Here is a 21,394-nt window from a genome sequence, read left to right as displayed (position 1 = left end):
CTACAGACTTTAGAAGAATGTTAGGTACCTTGTGCATGTAAGAAACAAATGGACACCCGCCCCCCCCCCCCCCCCAAACCAAAAAGAAATGAAGCAAATTCTGAGTCTTCCAGCTTTGTCCTTGGCTCGTTGGCTAGTCATTGGATGTTGCAGTGGCCGAAGCACCAGCGTGATGGTGAATATGGGACGATCTAGAAAAAGGACTCACAAGTGCTGAGAGAGCAGGGAAATTTCCACATGAACTTATGAGGGCCCTGAGCTGATGGAGTGGCTGTGATGGATGAGCCAGACACTGAGAGCCAAAGGGACCCCAGGGCTTTCACACCAATGTGTCCCTTGTGGGCAGATTTCATCAGATGCAATTTAAAAGATATCAGGCTCTTTCTTAACTTCATTTGTCTGTATAAATAAGTACTACAGTTGACAAAGGGCTGTTCTGGGATCACAAAAGGGATGGGAACTAGTACTCAGGGATGGGAACTAGTGCTTGGGGATGGGAACAGGAAGACAGAGTTGAGACAGCAAGCTGTCTGGGGCATGCTTGAAGCATCTGCAGCACCCTGAATCCTCATCACCTCCTGCAGTGCTGGGACAGACAGGCTGGGCATGGAGGGACAGCTGATGATCTTCCACCCATTACATGGATGGAGGATTTCAGCTGTGCAGCCTCCTTTCAATAGACAAGGGTTTGGGACTCATTACTACTCATCCTATGTTACTGCAGTATTTATGCATATTAAAACCCATACCAATCACTTCCAAATACCAACCTGGATAACCTCCTTATTGAAATAGAACCACCATAGCTCAGGGCAGTAAGTGGCTACAGAAACAGCCTCCACGGCACTGTGGGTCCTGATTTCTCCTGCTTATACCAAGACAGGGCTCTCACCAACAGCAAGGCTTGGGTTGTCTTCCTGCCCTGGATCCATGGCTGGAGAGTGGCTACCAATGGTGGCCTCGAGTGTCTGAATTTATTGAGCTAAATCCTTAGGACTTGATCTGCCCAGAGCTCTGGGGAGACTTAACCATTTCTCTGATGGTGTACAGAGCTGGACAATGGGACATGGCCATGAAGGAGGAGGTGTCCCTAGACTATGCTGACTGCAGTACTAGGGAGGGCATGGCTACGTGCACGGGACACATCTACAGTATTAGCAGGGATACGCTCACCTAGGCTAATGGGGAAACCCAAAGGTCAGGGTCAGACATGGGTAAACCCTGAAATACTGACGTACTGCAAGGCTTAGACTCATCCTGTATCAACCACAGTTAGAGGAATTTCCAGTGATGTTTCAGATGTCCAACAGGCTGATTTACTCTTTGGAAAGGTCCATCTCTCACACATCACTGCTAAGGCAGATTGGCATATCTGTGGTCCTAACCAAAACGCCTCTGCCCTGCACATAGCTTAGGTGTGCTGAGTATTGCCCAAAAGTTGCTCATGAAACCACACAGACATGCACTGAACTGCTGGGAGGAAAATGTTTGTTCATTCTTTGATCCCTTACCTGGTGTACTGCAATGCTAAAACAGGTCGAGGAATTCGACTCGGGAGTAGTGATGGACTAGGAAGGGTGATTAGCTTTGTGTGCCATACAGGGGCTCTTGATGCAGTGGCATTTTGAAGCAGGTCCAAAAGGAGTATATGAACCACAAAGGAAGATGCAATTTGTCTTTAGAAAGAAAGCCTGAGCTTTGCTTCTTTTTTTTTAATACAAATTGAGTTTTGAAGTCATCTAAGCATCTCATTTCCCATCTCACTCATAGGTAATTGACAAATGCAGGGAGTAAGCAGGGGAAATGCAGCACCCTTTAAATAACTTGTGAACCCACTTGTGTCTGTCACCACCCTCCGTGCTTCAGCAACTACAGCAGAAGTGACCAGGTGCCAACCAGAGTAGCTCATAGCAAAGTTCTGCCTGTTGCACATATTCAAAAAAAGCAGCCCTTTGAACATCCTATTCCTTTGCGGATTTTTCAAATAGGGTTTGCCTCCAGGGACCTGCTTTATTTACATGAACTAGGTAAAAACATAAGTATTTCTCATAACAGTGGCTGTTATAGAAGTACTGATAGCCAAATCTGCATCTTACTTGTTGGATATTATCCCTTTGCGTGATGATTTTGATGTATCTCTGGGATGTCCCATGCCATGCCCTTAGCTAAAGAGCATCTCTGTGAGCAATTGATTTTTCTGCTGGTGAGGCTGAGCTTGCAGTACAACCTAAGTAAGAGTACAGTCAAATCAAATGGCTTCTGAACTGCACTACTGTAGAAAAGACAGATCCAAAAGATCAGTTCTCAGCTGTGCCCATGACCTGCACTATGACCCGTGCCAAGTCACTTCATCTTTCCGTGTCTCTGTTTCTGCTCCAACCCTTTCACATTTATCTCCACAACTGGTGAGCTGGGCAGATGAGTCTCATTGTGTTTGTACAATGCATACTAAACTAGAGCTGTCAGCCTGATTTGTGCTTCTTGGCACTGCCAGTGTTAACAGTCCTTGGGGATTTACTGCAAATCTGCATGTTTGGTGGCTCTCATGAAGACTCCTTCCCTGGGATGATGTGTTAAAGTAATTTTTCATTTAAAAGGAAAGTATTTTTTTAGGCAAGCTTGAAAAGGCAAGCACTATAAGCTCATACTTGAGAACAGAAACAGCAGAGGTGAGGTGGAGTTATTTTGGGTGTGCTAATCATTATTTTTAACACTTGGTGTTAGCAGCATGGCAGTAACACAGAAAGAGCACAGATGACATACCCATAACAATAAAATTAGTAGAGAGTCAAAATGCTCCTGTTGCAAAGGCACTAGACAAGCAAACATCTAATTACCATGTTTTAACATTATGGAAAGCCAGTTAATTTACCAAGGGCTGCATAATGTAACAGCATATTCTGTTTACAAAGGAAGATGCTGCCATTCAAAGGCTGTGGGGCTGTTGGTGGAGTTTTTACCGTGTTTACCAGGCCAGCTCCACGCTCCTCTGCACACGATGCCGGTGGCCTGAGTCTCCTCCCCGCCTCCAAACACTGCTGCCCAGCCAAAATCTGCCTGCTCCCTATGCACGGAGCAGGGCAGCCCTCCAGGGAGTAAGAAAAGCAGCTGGCAAGGAAGAAACCTGGACTTTCTATTTTCCTTTTGTCGAATCTATGGCTGGCTTGTTACGGCGTGCGATGGCCTGCTAGCCCGCCTCTAGAATGGGGATAATGAGTCATTATCCTGCCAATAACAATGTATATCTTTATTTAATTGTCCTCCTGGCATGACAGTTGCCAGCAGGTGATGCAGATAGCCCAGGTCGGGTGACAGGGAGTGACTGGCAAGCAGCCGGGGTACCCAGGTTTACCACGACACAGCACCCAAAAGCCACCTCACCCGTGGGCCTTTTGAGGAGGTGCTGGGGAGGTGCAGCTCAGGGATCTGGGCACAGTGTAGTGTGCTGGGGAGAGGTGGAAATCCCAGGGGCAGGGCTCCAGCAGGCATCCAGACTCCTCCCATTGTACTCGCTTGCATGAATAAAATATGAAAGCGCCTTTACTGCATCACCCCTCTCAAGGTGAGAGGCAAAACCACTTGCCCCAGGGTCGCCTAAAGCAAAGTCCAGCCTGCAGCCAGATCTGTGAAGTGATAGAGAGGAGACCAGACCCTCCTCCAGTCTCACTCATCTGCACAGGACACCCTGAGATGGCACGGGGAAAACTCTCTTTGTTACCTTACAAATAATTTTACAAACTCAGTCTTGAAGTAAGCAGGTCACCTCACTCACTTTGGTAGCTTTATGCTCTGATGCACCATTCCTTCGTAGCTGGAGCTCCTCCGATGCTGTGGGGACGCACAATGGCGCTGTGCTGGGCCGTGAGCCACTAAAGGTACCTGCTTGGCCCCAGCACTGCCTCTGTCTTGGCATCAGATCTGGCTGGGCTGGTGTGCCGCGTACAAACCATTACATGCAATAACAAGTAAAGCGCTGCTTGAACCTTAGCACAAAGAAGCAAAAAACCAAAACAATAAATGCATTTTCCACAAGGGCAGAGACAACAGCCTTTGAATAGGAACTGCTGGATCGGCTTATGACTCAGCTGGCTGCTCACAGAGCACTTCAGCACACTCTCAACTTGGGACGGCAGCTGGGGCTCGGCTGGCTCTGTCGAGCTCAGAGCGAAACGCGTGTGGAGATGTGTGGTAAAGGCTGTGAGATACGGTCGAGGTCTGTAGCACTGGTAGAGCAGGGAGGATATGTTGCCCACATACTGTTCCTCAGAGGGAGGCCATTGCAGGCAGCCCCTCGGAAGGAGCCTGGGTGCAAGGGGAAGTAGGTGAAGGGCAGCCTGTGCTGTGAACGAGGCTCAGCATGGCACGGGATGCAGGGCTGGCGGGATGCGTTCTACCTCCTGGGTCAAGCCTTGCTTGTTGGACTGGGAGGAGAGAACAGCCCAGGCGCCAAAATGTCTGTGACTCTGCTTAGATCATACTTATAATGTTTTTCTGCATAAAGATCTACGTAAATAGAAGCCATTCATCTCAGCTGGGAGGACTGGCAGCCTTTGGAGTCACCCTGTCCACTGATATCCAGCCACCTTATTTTTCGCCTGCCCTTTGATTTCTGCCCTCCTCCCTCCTCCCAGCACTGTTCCTAGGGCATCGTCTTCATGAAACGGCCTTTTGTTCATAGGTGCTCGAAGCCAACATGCCTCTTTGACTGGCTGCTTCATTTCACCCCGACACCCTTAACTGCTGGTTTCATCTTCCTGCTAGCGATTGTCTCAGATGAAGTTTCAGTATCGCTGTTTCTCATCTGTGGCTTGAGAGTCCCATTTTCGCCAGCCAGAAGCTAAAACCCTTGCACTTGCCTGACCTCTTCAATTACCAGCGGGACTCTTGCCCTACGGTGCTGCAGCCCCTGGCCATGGGGAAGCTTTGGAGCAGGGGCCATATGGATAAGCCACAGGAGACCTAGAAGCGGTGCAGAGCTTGTTTAAAATGTCCACCTCTTCCTGCAGTTTCATTCACTGCTGCAACCTCACTTGCTGTGCAGTACAGTTTTGACCGCTGTGTCATTTGAGTGCTGCCTGTGGTTGCAGAGAGCCTGATCTTACCTCTGGAGGCTCTGCTTGCTTTCTACTTTTTTGCTTCTTAATCTAAATGAAAAGTCTCTAGCCACTCTAGAGTACAAATCTCCTATGGATCTTCCCGGGCAAGAGACATAACAGAAGTGAAAAGGAAAGAGTTAAACACAAGTGCTCTGGGATTTCTCACCTCCAGTGTGTATTTATGCAAGAGCCTATGCAAGTCTCTCGGTACTGCTCAGGATATTCTGCTAGATGCACACCATCTTTGGTTTTCATTATACCATGAACATCCGTCTAACTTCAGCCAGCAGCTTTTAATAGCTCTTTGACAAACCTCACACATTTGCCAATGCCTTCAGCAGTGTGAGGAGCCCACAGCTGCAGTTCTACTATCCTCTTAAAAGATGAAGAGCAAAGCATGTTAATACTTCCACAACAGATTGAGTGGGAAAATGGCAAGCCCAACACATGCCCATAATGCCACTGTACCAAGCAGGTCCCTTTTTAATTTCAGCTATCACATTTCAGCTGCAGCACACAAGGGACTGGTCTGGAAATCCCTGTCACACCATGGACAGGAGAGTGTTAAGGTCTAAATATGAACTTTGCAGATCAGTAAATTACTCAAAAGCCAGTGTCAGGTGGAGTGTCTGTGGGAAGCCTGGCATCAGAATCGATTTAGAAGTTAAATACCTTAACTTCACCCCTCCTTGAAACTTTGCAGTGATTAGGCAAGACATTTGAGATATCTCAGAGACCCAGGACCTGTCTGCCTTCCTACAGACACTTTTTGTCCTCTCAGGGAATGCTGCCCGATAGAACAGCAGCACCATGCAATGGGCTGGAGGACCGTGGTGCTCTCTCATCAGCTCAGCTCAAGGGCTGCAACAGGGATAGATATTTAGTCCACTGTCAGGTTAAGCTAACTGGCTCTTCTTATGGACCAGCATCAACACATGGCAATCTTTGATTCAGTGCACGCTCTAGGAAACACAAACTTGGGAGGTCTAGGCACCACGCTCCAGCACAGGCTATGGCCATGCTTTGGTTTACTGAAGACAAGAAGTATTCCCCTCTTTTCGTGGCATACCAGCTTCCAGAGATAGATACACCTGTGGTACTGAGGGGGAGGGAAAATCTGCTGCTAAGCTTTTCCCCATGCTAACCAGTGACAGCTAATTAGATGTCTAATGTCCCATCAGGCTTTGTAGCTCTCCTAGGAAACCCTGCCTTGGCTAATCACTTTAGCATGAACCGCAGGGAAGTGTTGATAGCAGAAGAAAATGAGATCATGCCAAAACTATCACAGTGCTTTTCTTGGTGAGAATAATAAAATTTATTTCCATCCATCACTCAGATAACTTCAGATATGCTGTGCATTATCTGCTGAGCTCTTCCCATTGATGCCATTACCAAGAGCTCAGCAGCCACATTTAGCTTTGTCTTCAGTTCGAGTGTTTCCCTATTTCACTTTCTCTGTAGCTTATCAAATGTACTCTGCAGACAACTGCTCTTTCTGGAATTTTACTTTCACCATTCAGAACCTCACATCAGCAAATCTCCATGTGCTTCAGGAAGCCTTGAAAGGGAGTATCAGGAGGTAGATGGGACCTGATTCTCCAGAGCCTCATGTTGTCCTCTGTATTCAGATAAATCTTTAAGACCTCCAAAGCAATTCCAGGTGTGGGAAAGCAGAATACAGTTTCACAGAATTGTAAATCCTGTCTGCTTTTCACGGTGAAGTTAGGTGCCAGTGAGCATTGTTTCTCTAGAGAATAACTTTTGCACAAAAGAAGAACTCTATGGCAGCCCCAGAATACAGCAGTGAGCTGTCTTGGTCCCCAGTGCCTTGTTCTAAGAGTGAGCCTCGCACACAGAGGTAGCAGAGACAAGGGCTTGGGAAGACAGTAGAACTTTTAACAATGAGGAGTTTCATTGCTGCCACAATGTCCACCCAAGACAGGCACCTCCACAGCAGCTGACCAGCATCCCTTCTTGTTTCTGAATAATCTCTCCTATCCATCATCCCGGTGGGCAAAAGGAAAGCATGTTGCAGAAAGGACATGCTTTGATTTTAGGACATGTCTGGACACGTTCCTGTGCAGCCTGATATACGTGGACCTCCTTTAGCAGGGGTTTGGACTAGAAAATCTTTAGAGGTCCCTCCTAACTATTCTGGGATTCTGGGATTTCTTTTTTTTTACAGATATCAACTATTTCATCCAGTATTTTTCAGGCTAAATATCAGGTCCTCTGCTTCAGGGCAAATAGCTACAGGTCTGAAAACCCAAAGATGTGATTTATTCAGTTGTGTCCCTCTTTCCCACCATAGCCAACAAGCCTTAACAGCTGCACGTGGCAGCTCAGAACACAACCAACAGAATTACCTGGCACGGTCGCAAGTTGTTCACCACACTGACAAACAGTTACCAGTCACTTTCTTTTGCCTCCCTTAGCTTAGTCATATTACAGACACCGCTTATAAACCACATCCTTCTGTTGCAGTACGACTTGTCCCCACCACTTATTACACATTTTCTGATTGAACACAGCCATGCCATGCTTTATCACGGGAAGATGTCACCAAGGAGGTTCCCCAGTCTGCACAGAGGATGCTTTGCCCACCAGCTGCAGAAGCTTGCATGAGGGACCAAGACTCCCATTGCCCTTAACCAAGCACTACCCTCATCCCATAGTGGACTTCTTCACACTCTTTCTCCAGTGCTTTCAGCTCACATGTTGCTGGCACGGTAGCGCATCACTCCTACTTCACTCAGGGGGAATCTAACGATCCTGTCAGAGAAGTAAGGGGAGAAATTCACTTCTCATAAACTGACTATGCGACCTGACCTAGGTGAACCTGCTTCTGCAGGGGGGTTGGACTAGATGATCTCTAAAGGTCCCTTCCAACCCTATCATTCTATGATTCTACGATTAGGAAGACAAATTCTCTGCTTACCGACAGGAACATGTCTATGAGTAGCCCCTCTGTAACCACAGATCACATATTGCAGAATGCCACTGAGCACACTTACTGCCAGCCATCTCTTCGTGAAATTCAATAGATGTTGATATTTATACCTAGCCTTTGAGGTTTAGCATGCTTCAGCACAAATATACATTCATTAATACCACAATACATCGGGTCTTGTTGATTCATATCAAGTCTCATTTCATTCATAGGTACACTTTTCTCCCTGGATTGCCATGTTTAAAATAAGTTAAGCCAAGAATGAATGATTCTTCAACAGAGTAAGTAATACACTTAAGGCCACACTCAGTATTATTTTCCTTACTTCCCTTGACCAAAGTGATATTTATAAAGGGGGCTACATTCTGCTCAGCAGTACATTAGTGTCGATGATACATGACTCCAGTGATTTCAGCACAGTGGCTCTGAACACATATCGACAAAAGAAGGAGCAGGAATGTAGCCCAGCATTCTCAGAATAAGAGTATTAGGACTGGAGTTATGCCAGGCAAGAATTTGGTCCATACTGTTTCTGAAAAGAGAGAGCCAAATAATACCCAAAAAACAACAACAAAAAAAGGTAAGCTGATCTGTAGTCTGTTTATAAGAAAATCCACAATTTCCAGTAATTTATTGAGCCCAGCTAGAGGAAGGTTGTTTCAAGAGCAATACAACATGACTAAAATAAGTTATTTTTCCCTGTAAAAAGACGTTTTAATAGAAATGAGGACAAATAAAATTCTTAAGACATGACCTTGCTGGAGAAATACAATCCTTTTATGTTTTCCATCTCAGATCATGCTCCTGTGCTGTACAAAGGCATTGCTCTGCCTATAAAAAAGTCATTTTCTGCTTCTGGTGTCTAGCATTTTCCTGAATCTTCATCAATATAAGCCCTTCAGTGGCGATAGTAAATAGTCAGGTTTGTGTGCCTGGGGTTCAGTTGTATCAGATGGATCTGGCAGTCAGCAGAGCAAGATGCAATGACCTCTGTTACTATTCTTTTAGCTGCCCAAACAGGAGTCAGGGTTCTGCCATTTCCAGCTTGGGGGCTCCTGTGCTGATGCTGTGGCTGCCAGGGCTTCCGCAGCAGTGCAAGCTGCATTGCTTACACCCTTTTCTTTCCCTTCCAGACTGACTCTCCCTTTCTTCTCTTCCAACATTATAAATAGACCTTGTGCCTACTGAAAAGCCAGGCTGAAATAGGTCAGAGAGTCTTCAAAGGAAAATCAACATGCAGCAGGAGTCATGCATTTCCATCCAGTGGCAGACAAACAGGCAGGCTAAAGGAGACAGGAGCAGAAAAGAGCTGGCTGGTGTTGGTTCAGGGAAGCTGCTGCTCCTTTTCTCTTGCTCTGCAGCACCAGATGGCTGGGCCTATCCCCACTTGCTGTATCTTGGTACGTCACAGTGGGCACCGCCTGGCCACGCAGGAGGGAGGGAGGCAGAAGTGCCAAGGTTAGCAGGTTGCGTGGCTCTGCGCAGGCACACTGTGCTGCTGATCCCATCAGGCAGCTCCTCTGCAAGCCTCATTCTTCAAGGCTGAATCTCAAAATCTGGGACCTCTCCTCTCCAATGCTGTCCCCAGCATATGGATGGCAACTGATAAAAGAAGGAACACTCCATGCAAACAAGCCTTCAGCACTTAGAGCTGATTTTGATGGGGAAGATGCCATGTGCTAACTGCCTTCACTCACATGCCTAATTGCTTCTAAGCGTGGTATCTTCTGAGAAAATCCTGCTAGCACTGACACACTGTTTTTTCAGGGTGTAACCGTCAGAAAAATAATGAAACAGGGTAAACACATTTTAAAATCAAAATAAGCTAAGTCTGTAACAGATGCACATCTTTCAGCACTTCAGCTCTTCTTTGTCTAGAAACAAAGAATAAAATGCTGCCATAATCCAGTCTGATCTTCCAACACACTTATGTTCATATCTTGAGGGCTTCAGTGGGAAATGGACCTAAATTATGTGCCATATCCCAAAAGCTGCTGAGTTTTGCGTTTGTTTTTTGTATTTGTACTTTGTATCTGAACATAATGAAAGTCATAATGTTGTCAGTGAATACAGGAAGCTAATTTCACTGATCAGTTCCATCCTTAATGTGGCATCATGCTGTACCGTGAGTTTCATTTGCAAAACATGAACAGACAAGTTCTGCTGCCTGAGAAATTTAGGGTTTTTTCAGCCAGCCAAGGACATTTATGTGCTTTGCACTGACTGGACGCAGAACTGAGACAAAGCAGTGGAAAGAAACAGGCAGCAAAACCCCAGGTTCCAGTTCACCTCACCGCAGCCAGCAGGCACCTGAGCCAGCTTCCTCCTGCTTGCCCTCTTTTAGCTCCACGGCTTTTGAACCCTTGGCCTTGTTTAGGATGAAATTTTGGGCACATCTTCCCTTGTGCTGCATTTGGTGTCATGGTTGTGCAGCCAATGCTGAGACCCAGACTTGCTCCTGCTCCACATGTCTGCTTCTAAGCACCCATGTCTGCCCCGTGAACTCCACCTCCAGTCCCAGAGGGGAGAGGCACTTCTGTCATCAAAGATAGTCCTGTTGCTGTCATTCACTCTGCTCGGTAGAACTATCTTCAATATTAACATGAAGGCATTGCAAGGGATTACTTGCAATTCTCCTTTTGCAGGGAGGAAGACCAAGCTACCTTTGTCCTGCCTTTCAGGGTTGGGTTTTTTTTCAAACAATGCATTTCCCTGCTGTATCACTCCCCAAGACCGTCGAGGCCAAAATATTTCCAAAGTTAACTCAAAGCGTAACCTATTTGTTTTCCACATGATCCCTATTTGCAGGCTCACAGCACTGGCCAGTGTGGTCTCAGAAGGCTGAACTGAAGTAAACAACACGTTGAAATAGATTTAGCAAACTACATGCAAACTACAGAACATAAGGAGGGAGAAGAAGATTCTTGGTTGGGCAGGGATTTAATACTTTTTAGAGTTATTTAACTGTCAAAGAAATTAGCTATTAAAAAGGCGCATTAGGTCAGTGAGCTCAGGTCTCCTGTGCCAAGCTGTAATTGTTTCTTACAATAAACATAATTTCAAGTGCTTTATCTCGCCAGGGTTTAAATGTTGCAAATGAAAAGGCGTGTACCCCCACCCTCGGGGAAGAATTTCACAAACTATCACATCTCCTTGTCTCGCACAATTATCTGAACACTCATTTTGCAAATTACGATGTGTACTCGTAAGGATGGGTTGTCATTTCGCAGTGTCAAAGCGTGTGTAACATCACTCAGGGCACAAACTTTATCTGCTGCCCTTCTGTATCCCAGTAACATACTAGAAATCCTGTGCAAATGATAATAAAACAGTGCAACAAAAATTATGATAATGAAGGCAGAACTGTCACTTGTTTGGCATAATGGCAATAGGCTGGGGTTTTGGCCTGGAGAAACCACATCTATTTTCCTACATATCCACGTTCAGTATGGCTTTGCTGAATGATTCATGGACTTAAGAAATGTAAGGTATGTGACATGTGTCAATCATCTCATCTAAGCATGAGCATAGCACTTTATTGTGGCCACCAGACAGGGAGAGTGGGTAAGGCTCCAGAGCTGGGTGATCAGGCATGCCCTCTTTTCCTGCTCCTGGGCAAAACTTGGAAGATCTTTTAATTTCGTGCAGGATTTCTAGTCTTGCAGCAATCCAGCCAGAACTATGGCATGGCAGCTGCCCCCTCCCTTCCTCTCTCTCCAAGGTGCTGGAGGTCCATGAATCACAAACATATTCCCTGCTTAACAAGTTCAGTGTTACAGCATTTGATCTTGTCAATCCAACCTTTTCAGGAAGCATCAAGCTACTGCATTAATGTATGAAGAACAAAAGCACTGCATGCTTGTACAACAGGAGCATGTCTTGAGGAAGCATCATGTGGACTTTGTGAGCACTCCTGTACCACCCACACAGCACGTTGCAGTTAGGCTGGCTCCGCCAGGACACACAGCATGGACAATACTGTACAGTCCATCTACAGAGAATCTGCTTCTTGCTCTGTGCTCTCTCACACACTGGTGTCAGGTGTGATGCTTTCTGGTAGGCAGTGGAGACGCACTGCGCTCAGCTCTCAACCCTCTCTTCCAGAAATTCCAGGCAGAAACAGTGCAGCCCCAGCAGGAGTTCAAAGTTGGTGTCACACTGTTCAACCGTGGTGTAAGTGCTCGTTCTAAGGGCTGAAAGCAGCCAAACTTTTGGATGAGCTATGTCTCTTAGCTAATCCATTTTAATCATGTTAGCTTGAAGGCTGCATAAGACATTAGGAGAACTCTGACCTTCTAGCAAAGGCCATCACACCTCATCCACCCCTACAGCGAGGGCAGGAGCCCAGGCCTGGCTGCTACGTGTCTGCTAAAAATGCACTTGGCGATTTCAGGAGACAGAGAAATCCCTACTTCCTTTGGAAGTTTGTTCCTGCCTTGTTGTTTCATCATAGTGTTTGTTTTTAAAACTTCACAGAAGTTACAATCATTGATGATAAAAATCTGTTTAAACCAGTAACTACTTGTGCAACTCCATCTCAGCAGCTCAGTAATTTCTCTGAAGGATGCGATGCTCTCAGGCCAGTGTGCTCTGTACATCAAGAAAAAAAAATCTCCACCTTTTCCAGCAGCAGTAGATTGCTGCCTCTCTAGGTGACCTCACCACAGAAGATTGGTTGGGTTTATAGACTCATGACCTTCTCAAAATTTCCCAGCAGGTAACACTTCTACCTCTTAATTTCAGGATTCTGATTTTCTTTATGATTCAGGGACTGGGCACAACCAAAGAAACCCACAGCAGCAATGGCAAGTGAAGCACAGTTGGATCATAGAAACTGCCAGATAATTGTGAAGGGAGCATTGCTTTTTATATGTTTTTTGCAATATTTCCTTTGAGAAATAATTTCATAAGGAGAACTTTCAAGGACATGAATATATTCACCAAGAAGCCAGCTGGTACAAAGAGAAGCTTTTACTTTGCAGAACTTATGCACATGTTCAACTCAAAATGGAACAAGCCAAGAGCTCAAAACCAGGCACACAGGCACGAGTCTTTGCAGACAGCAGGACTCTGCAGATGGCATAAACTGGGCACATATATGGCTTCTACAGGATCCATACCACAGGAATCCCAACAGCTCATTTCCAGACACTGCATCTAGACAGAGTTCAGGTGCTTTGAAAATTCTGATATTGTTTCTAGTCTACACACTAATTCTCTAACAGTGATACTGGATAAGCACCACACCTGGCCTTCTGATCTCTACTAGGCATTACAACTTTATAAAAAGAAAATGCAGAGCAAACACTGAGCTTCAGCAAAATATAACCAAGAGAACTTTTGCTGGGTGTAGAAAAGGGTTTGGGGTAGCTTGCATTTGCTGTACTGTTTCCAAAAAACAATGAAATACTTTCAAAGTTTATGCTTTTCCTGACATTTCTCAGGTAATAAAGTACTGAAAGGCAAGACTGAGAGCCACAGAGATACTTAAGCACTTAGGGTTTAAGTGAAAGTTAGTCAACCAAATACTTGAAGCATCTGAGCACACGTGTCCTGTTCCCTTTCACAAGAAGTTTGTGGCAGAACGGGGACTAGCTATCATATTACTCAAACTTCAAACTGCCTTACAAGTCAGCCTAACTGTTACACTTGGCTAATGGAAAATTTTCCTGTCTTTAATGGGCTTTACTGAAGGTCTGAAGTTGTCACTCAAGGTGGAAGTAATTTCAGTGCAGATGAACGGGACCTAACCACCTTTCTGAGGATGTTTTGTCATGTGGACTTGCCACTGTGGGAATAACATAAATGACTGGATGCTATTATTGAAATCCCAGCATTTGCCAATGTTCCAGTGTTGAATATTAACTCAGTCAAAATCATTCTCTTACCTGTGTTTTGCCAATGGGTTTGAATTTTGAAGCAGGTACTTTGACAGCAAATGATTCAAAGTGATCTTACGTGAGCTAAAGAGAAAACTCTCTGATGCTTGCAGCTATCTTAACTCAGATCCTCTTCTGTTTCTTTTAAAACTGCTCACTTCAGATAACATTATCACACTGTTCAGCAAGAAATAAAAAGCCATTTACATCATTCACATTGTTTACTTACATTCTAGCATTACATTCAGATCAGATGACGGAAATTAACCTGTTTGGCTTCCCTTTGTCTCTTGTTCTAATAGCACTGTGCTACACCTTGTAGGATTCATACAACAGCACAGCAAGTACCTGCACTCAAGCAAACTGTTTTCTCATGTTGGGATGGCATTTCTACTACACTGCTTGGAAAAAGTCACCCTCTTCCATTTAGTCCTCTCCAAGCATTTTGTAAGGCTGCCTGGAACATTTGGATGCATTCCACACTGAAGTGACTGGCAATAACTGAGTCCACAGAGCACCCATCTGCTGAAGACAGTGCTGCCTGAGGAAAAGATCCCTTTGGAAATGGATGGAAAAGGAAAGACAGGGAGGATGTTGCTGTGGATGCAGTTTTACTTACTGTGGCTAAGTCTGTTTTGAGAAACTTCCTGTAGTTCTCCAAGCCAGTCAGATCTAAGTTCAATTAGTCTCCTTTAAGGGATTTAAATTATTAATTGCATTGTGCCCTTTTTAGACAACCAGTTGACTAAATTATGTAATGCTTCACTTTGCAAAAATAGAAAGCATTCCCAGGCAAAGCAGACCACAGTTCTCCAGCAGCTGATTTACAATTGTTTTGACAGAAGAAACTTTGAAAATAATGTATGTAAGCCTCTTAGAAGTTTCACAGGATAAAGCATTCTGTTTCTGTAACAACAATGTGTATTTCTATGCCACCATCTTTCATGATAGAAATTATATAAAGTGCTACATCTATTAAACAAACTTATTGACGCTGGTAGGACTACTCATGCCAAAGCTCATATATACATATTTGAAGTCTGAAGAGCACACAAACAAGGAAAACTGCAACGATGCTATGATGTAAAAAAGAGGTTTATACCCTAGCTACCCTAGGCTGCAGATTATAGATTTGTCTCTCTCCTAATTACACACTCCATCTCGGTGCATTAGCATGGAGCCTAGAATCCCTGACTCATCATTTGTAACAATCCCGGCGACTTGAGGCGCGGGAGCGCACACACACACACAGAGACGTGCGTTCGCATGCGCGCTCCGAACGCTCCCAACTTCCCCCACAGCAAACAGCTCGTCCTATGCTGCCTGGCAGCACAGCGGTCTTGTCCGTACTTGTGCAAGCTGCCGCCTCAGCGCCGGTGTTTCTGAAGGAAACAGCTCATCCTCCGCACACCCACCCCGGACCCTCACCACCATTAACGGACCCGCGGCTTTGGGGAGGGAGTACCCCGGGAGGATGAGCCGGGGCCGGCAGCTAGGGGCCTGCACCACATCATGCCTGTGACCCCTCGTCCCGCCTGTTCCGCGCTCCCAAACGCTGGCGGGGAGCGCCCAGAGCGGAACCGGCGCTGAGGCCGGGCTGGTGCCTCTGCGCGCAGCTGGCACCGACGGACGCGCCGCGCCGCGCTCCACACTGCCGCCGCCGCTGTCCCCCCGGACCCGCCTTGCCCCGCGCTGCCCCTGCCTCTCCGCTGTCCCCCGCGGACCCGCCTTGCCCCGCACTGCCCCTGCCTCTCCGCTGCCCCCCGTGGACCCGCCTTGCCCCGCACTGCCCCTGCCTCTCCGCTGTCCCCCGCGGACCCGCCTTGCCCCGCACTGCCCCTGCCTCTCCGCTGCCCCCCGCGGAACAGCCTTGCCCCGCACTGCCCCTGCCCCGCGCTGCCCCCCGCGGAACAGCCTTGCCCCGCACTGCCCCTGCCTCTGCGCTGCCCCCCGCGGACCCGCCTTGCCCCGCACTGCCCCTGCGCTGCCCCCCGCGGACCCGCCTTGCCCCGCACTGCCCCTGCCTCTGCGCTGCCCCCCGCGGACCCGCCTTGCCCCGCACTGCCCCTGCCTCTGCGCTGCCCCCCGCGGAACAGCCTTGCCCCGCGCTGCCCCTGCCTCTGCGCTGCCCCCCGCGGACCCGCCTTGCCCCGCACTGCCCCTGCCTCTGCGCTGCCCCCCGCGGAACAGCCTTGCCCCGCACTGCCCCTGCCTCTGCGCTGCCCCCCGCGGACCCGCCTTGCCCCGCACTGCCCCTGCCTCTCCGCTGCCCCCCGCGGACCCGCCTTGCCCCGCACTGCCCCTGCCTCTGCGCTGCCCCCCGCGGACCCGCCTTGCCCCGCACTGCCCCTGCCTCTGCGCTGTCCCCCGCGGACCCGCCTTGCCCCGCACTGCCCCTGCCTCTGCGCTGCCCCCCGCGGACCCGCCTTGCCCCGCGCTGCCCCTGCCTCTGCGCTGCCCCCCGCGGACCCGCCTTGCCCCGCGCTGCCCCCACCGCACCGCCCCGGGGGCGGGGCCTCTGGCGCCTCATTTGCATAGCGCCCGCTGACCCGCCGGATTGGCCGGGAGGGGGCACGCGCCGACGGGCCGGCTCCGCCCCTCTGCCCAAGGCTGCCCAGAGACGCCGGAGGCCCCGCCCCTCCGCCGCGCCGGCCACGCCCCCTTCCCCGCCCCCGCTCGGAGGCTGCCTGGAGATGGGAGCCGGAGAACGCGCTGCCCATTGGTCGGCGGCGGGCGGCCGCCGGGATTGGCCGGGCCGGGCGGCGGCGGGCGGGGCGGCGCGCGCGGATTGGCGGAGCGCGCAGGGGTGTGCGCGGGGGGCAGCGGCCCGGAGCGGGGTGCTGGGGCCGCGGCTGGAGGATGGGGGCGGCCGGCGGCGCGGGCTGCTGAGCGGCGCGCAGTCACCCTGCGCCTGCCCCGTCCCCGCCCGGCCAGCGCCGCGCTCCCCGCCAGCATGAACCGCCTCGGCTCCGGCCCCGTGGGCAGCGCCACCGCCGCCTCCGCCGCCGGACAGTACCGGGTGTGCGGCAATTGCCGGAAGGTGCCGAGACAGGTACTGGGGGGACCCCGCCGTGAGGCGGGGGGAGCTGAGGGGGACTGCGGGACGCGATGAGGCGCGGACTTGTAGGAGAGATCGGGACACCCGAGCGATGGAGCGGAGACTCGGGGCATAGGGCAGTGGCGTGAGGAGAAATGGGTCACAGGGCAGCAGTGGGGCGGGAAGTGGGAGAGGAGGGGGATGGAGGGGAGCAGTGCGGGGCTCGGGGGCTGCGGGGCACCTGGGACGTTGCGGAGGGACTCGTGGGTCCTGCCTGGAGGGGAGTGTCTGGGGAGTGAGGGGCGGCGGAGGGGCGCAGGGCCCGGAGGACGTGTCCCCAGACGTGCCGGGGGGTGCAGAGGGATGCCAGGTCCCGCGCCCCCGTCGCCTCGCTCCCCTTGGGACGACTGTCATTTGCCCCTGCCCTTGGGTGCACACACAGAGCCCCGGGGGTTTCGGGGGCACCTGGCTTCCCCGATGGCTGGGGGGATTGACTTGGGGCCCAGCCGCCCTTGGAAGGTTTATCCACATATTTCACCGGCAGAATGAATCACTGCAATCTCCATCAAGACTTGGTGCAGGGGCATCCGAAATCAGAGCTTTAAAAATATAAGAAAAACACCAAAAAAGCGTTTGTGTCCCCGCACCCTCCCCCCACCCCCCGCCCCATCGTCTAAACCCCATCCCCACAGTTATCAGCCGCTCCCTTGCGCGGACCCTCTGTGTGCTTCAGGAGGAGTGTAATCGCTTTACCACCACCTCTCGACATCTGCTTCACGGGGAGCATTAGTTGAGGTGCTTTTTGTTTGTCCAGTGCAAATGAATTAAAATTGCTGAGCTGTGCAAATGCGCCAAGTCCGAGCGCCCGAGATGAGCGCGGTGCCGTTTTGGGGTTTATTTTAATTCGGTCTCTCCCGATACATTTTGCACCAGGTCGGTTCTTGCAAATGCTAAGAAAACCTCTAAGTCAATGAGCTCAAATATTTGCGCTCTTTGTCCAAAAACTGTTTTTCTTCCTCTGTGGGTCAGGCCAAGTGCCAATCAAAGTTGTTTTTCAAGCCTCTCTTCCCTGCAATAGGACTACTTTCTTCTTTCTTTTTTTTTTTTAAGGGTTTGGTTTTTGGAAAGGAGGTGTGTATTTAAGGGAGGGGGGAGGAGAAACGTTAAAAATCGGTCAGAGAGAGAAGCAGATCTTAAAAATCGTGTTTCTTGAATATTTTAATGGAAACAAAATCTTATTAAATGTGCATGCTTGGTATGTGCAGTTATTTTTTCCATAAACTCTTGGATCATATTACAGTTGATACTTGGTGCTCAGCTCTTAGCTCAGCTTGCGAGAAATGTAATGGATCAGAGAAGCACACATCAGCGGAGTCTGATTTTTAACCATTTCGTTGCAGGATTGAATCCCTTCTTGGCTTTAACTTCCTGCTGTTTCTGCTTTAAGAAAAACAAGTACTTAAAAGAGAGAAGTTCTGCGGGGTTAAAGCCTGAAACAGCTTCAGACTTGACATATGTCTAAAGACATACAAATTAACTGGTGCCAAATATGTCTGTGGAGAAAGCAGGGAGGGAGCTTGCTTTGTTCAGCCAAATAATCAAAATGTTTTGTTGACAAATAAAGTGATACTTGGCAGCACTTGTGGATCTAAAGTTAATTTTTTTTTTCAAGTCATACTCTCATCCTGCTGGGTAGAATAGAGATATGGTTTTTTGCTTACCTCTTTAATACCAGGAAGGGGGGACACACATGACACGACAGGGCTAGATGCTACTTTTCTGATAAGTGGGAACTGGCTGGATTAAGTTTATTTTTAATTTTTTTTTTTCCAAGTACTTTAGGCACGATGATGGTAAAACTGGTACCCAGTTGAATCTGTTGAGGAGGGCAGCTCAGCACTGCCCTGCTTTGTCTGTGGTCATTTCAATTACTTTTGTGGCAAAACTGGGGCAAGCAAAAAGAAACTGAGAAACAGGCCATGAAATCCTCATGAAATATAGGTGTTTAGAGCAAAAAACATAGAAATGCAAAGCTTCTGACTACATCTGTGATTATTTAAAAGTTGATATAATAAAAATCACTGTAAATTTTAACCTTTTGCACTTCATTGGCAAACATGCAAATAGAAAACAGGGGGAAAAAATAAAAAAGGCTTGGTGAAAGTGAGATGCAAATTTAACCTGGGTAAAAATCTTCAGATAAGTGCTGCCTCATCTGTTCTTTTGATGGTGGTGCTGGTTTTTTTTTTAATGCTCATGTGATAGCACACCGGAAAAATGATTGGCCTTAAAACATGTTGAATCTCTTCTGCTCTACCCACACTTAAGTCTTTATTTGAAGCCTCTTGAACACTCACAGTTTAGGTAGTGCAATTGTCAGAGTAGTGAGAGCAAAGCAAACTTTCAACTCAATGGCATTTAATGAGATTTGCGATAGTTTGGCAGGTTTTGGATTCTCAGGAGTGAAGGTAAGTTTCTCTTTCAACAAGGGAACAGGAAAAGCGAGATGCAGTGCTTTAGGTTTCAGCTAACTTCAAGTTAATCAGTTATGTTTTATTACAGAAAGTTCTATTAGAGTAGCTCTAGAAACTTGGTAAAAGTCCATGAATTACATTTGTCTATGAGGAAGGTTTTTCATATTAAAAAGATACCATTTCCGGTTGGGTTTATTGTTATGGGACACTTTAAATAACCAGATCTGCTTGCAGAACAATTGCTGCTAATCAGAACTTAGACAGTCATAGATCTGACAGGTATATAATAATTTAGAAATAAAGTGACAGCCAGTAATAATTGATACTGATTTCAATTTAGTGAGTGGGCTTGTTGAGCAGACCACTGAGCCTAATGCTTTGACTCAGCTTAAAATAAATGGGAGAATGAGCAAAATGAGATGGGTAGCTCCAATTTGTGGGATCCATGGGCAGGCTTTATAACAGAACTGTGGCTTATCAACAGGGAAAAGTGCTTAAAATGGCACAAGTTCTGTAACCGAGGGCTTCCTAGAGGTGGCTGAGATCTGCTGCTATTGCAGTAACCAGGACAGCCTCCCGCTGGCATCTTTGACAATCCAACATCTGGGGGAGTGCCTGGGCAAGGGTGCTCAGGGGTATAAAACTGGAGGGGGCCTGGAGCCTGATGGAAACCCAGGGTTCTCCTGCCTAAACAAAATCAATGGCCCAGGCATGCAAGAAGAGGATACATAGAAAGGGCTTGGTATTTGGAGAAATAACTGCTGCAGGAAGGCCTGTAGGAATAAGCAAATAGTCTTCAGGGGATGGAAAAATCCCGATATGTCAGGAAATGTAGAAACAGGGAGAGTTTGCCAACTGTTCAGGCTTAGTTGCAAATGGCAAAGCATGTGAAATAAAAAGTTCTTTTACATGTACACACAAGTCAGTAGGATAGAAAAGAAAATGAGTATAAATATGGTTCCAGGATTAACTGTTTGCTCTGTGTTAGATTTCAGTGAGGGAGATAGAAGTGCAGCAACAAAATGGGTGCAGGGGGAGTGTGGCTCATAAGCATCAGTCTCTGTTGTCAAGGTGGAAGTGAACTGAGCTTTGCTGACCCTCCTGTCTTGAGCCAGTCTCTGTGTTGGAGCTCTGGATAAAGGTATGTGAAATCCAGAGTCCGTTCCTGTTTCTCACAGATCTACCCAGTCAGGGTGATCCTGTGAAAGGGAAATAGCCATCAATATGATGGACATAATTTTCAGTGCTCCTTTTCCCCCCTGTGCCTGCCTGGTTCTTCAGCACTTGACTCAATACTATCCAAGTTATTACAGCAAATTCTGATGGAAAAGCATACATGTATATTAAAGAAAAAAATCTGTATGACTCGATACCACCAAAAGTAGGTCATCCTAGACTAATGTAGTACTCTTCTGTTGATAAGACATCTGCTAGTGTTCCCTTCCTAAAGCTTCAGAAGGCCTAAAAGCAGACTTCATTCATTAAACATCTGAAGTAAAGTCAAATGTTGAACTCCTTGCTGCACTAGCAAGTCAGCTCAAATTAAACATTGGGATTTACTAACACAAAATGTTCTAAATACCAAAAACTTTAACTGAATTCAAAAGCTTTTGGCCAAATTCATAACAGAAAATTTAAACGAGACCTGTAAACACTTTCCAGTATAATTTTTGCGTGTGTTCCCGGCTGGTGCGTGTCTGTTCCCAGCCCCTGGCAGTGACAGGCTACTGGGCCAATAGGGACCCTTGATCTAACACTTTGGGTCTGTTTTTTTGTTACTGGTAATTATGGAGGAACGACTGGGAACTGATGGGAGTGGGAAATGGTGGTGGGCCATGCTGAATGGAGAAGTCACGGTGCTGAGAGGACACCACCAATGAGTTTTCAAATGATTACTTAGAACTAATCTAACACTGTCCCAAATGGCAATGAGAGCGTGACAGTTTCTGAAAGGCATA

At 47.8% G+C, this 21,394-nt stretch overlaps 1 protein-coding gene across 2 annotated transcripts in view; it reads left to right on the top strand.

Moving 5' to 3' along the window:
* The first annotated feature begins 16,794 nt into the window (after positions 1 to 16,794).
* SESN3 (sestrin 3) overlaps positions 16,795 to 21,394 on the top strand; it is a 47,285-nt gene continuing 42,685 nt past the window's right edge. For both annotated transcript variants that reach the window (XM_061991547.1, XM_061991539.1), the window contains exon 1: positions 16,795 to 16,977. In XM_061991547.1, coding sequence (XP_061847531.1) covers positions 16,879 to 16,977 — 99 coding nt within the window. In that variant the 5' untranslated portion in view covers positions 16,795 to 16,878. The remainder of the gene's footprint in view (positions 16,978 to 21,394) is intronic.

The sequence above is a fragment of the Colius striatus genome, chromosome 1 (genome assembly GCF_028858725.1).
Source record: "Colius striatus isolate bColStr4 chromosome 1, bColStr4.1.hap1, whole genome shotgun sequence".
Lineage (NCBI taxonomy): Eukaryota > Metazoa > Chordata > Aves > Coliiformes > Coliidae > Colius > Colius striatus.
Note: the sequence above shows the minus strand (reverse complement) of the source record. Positions and strands in the feature narration are given on the sequence as shown.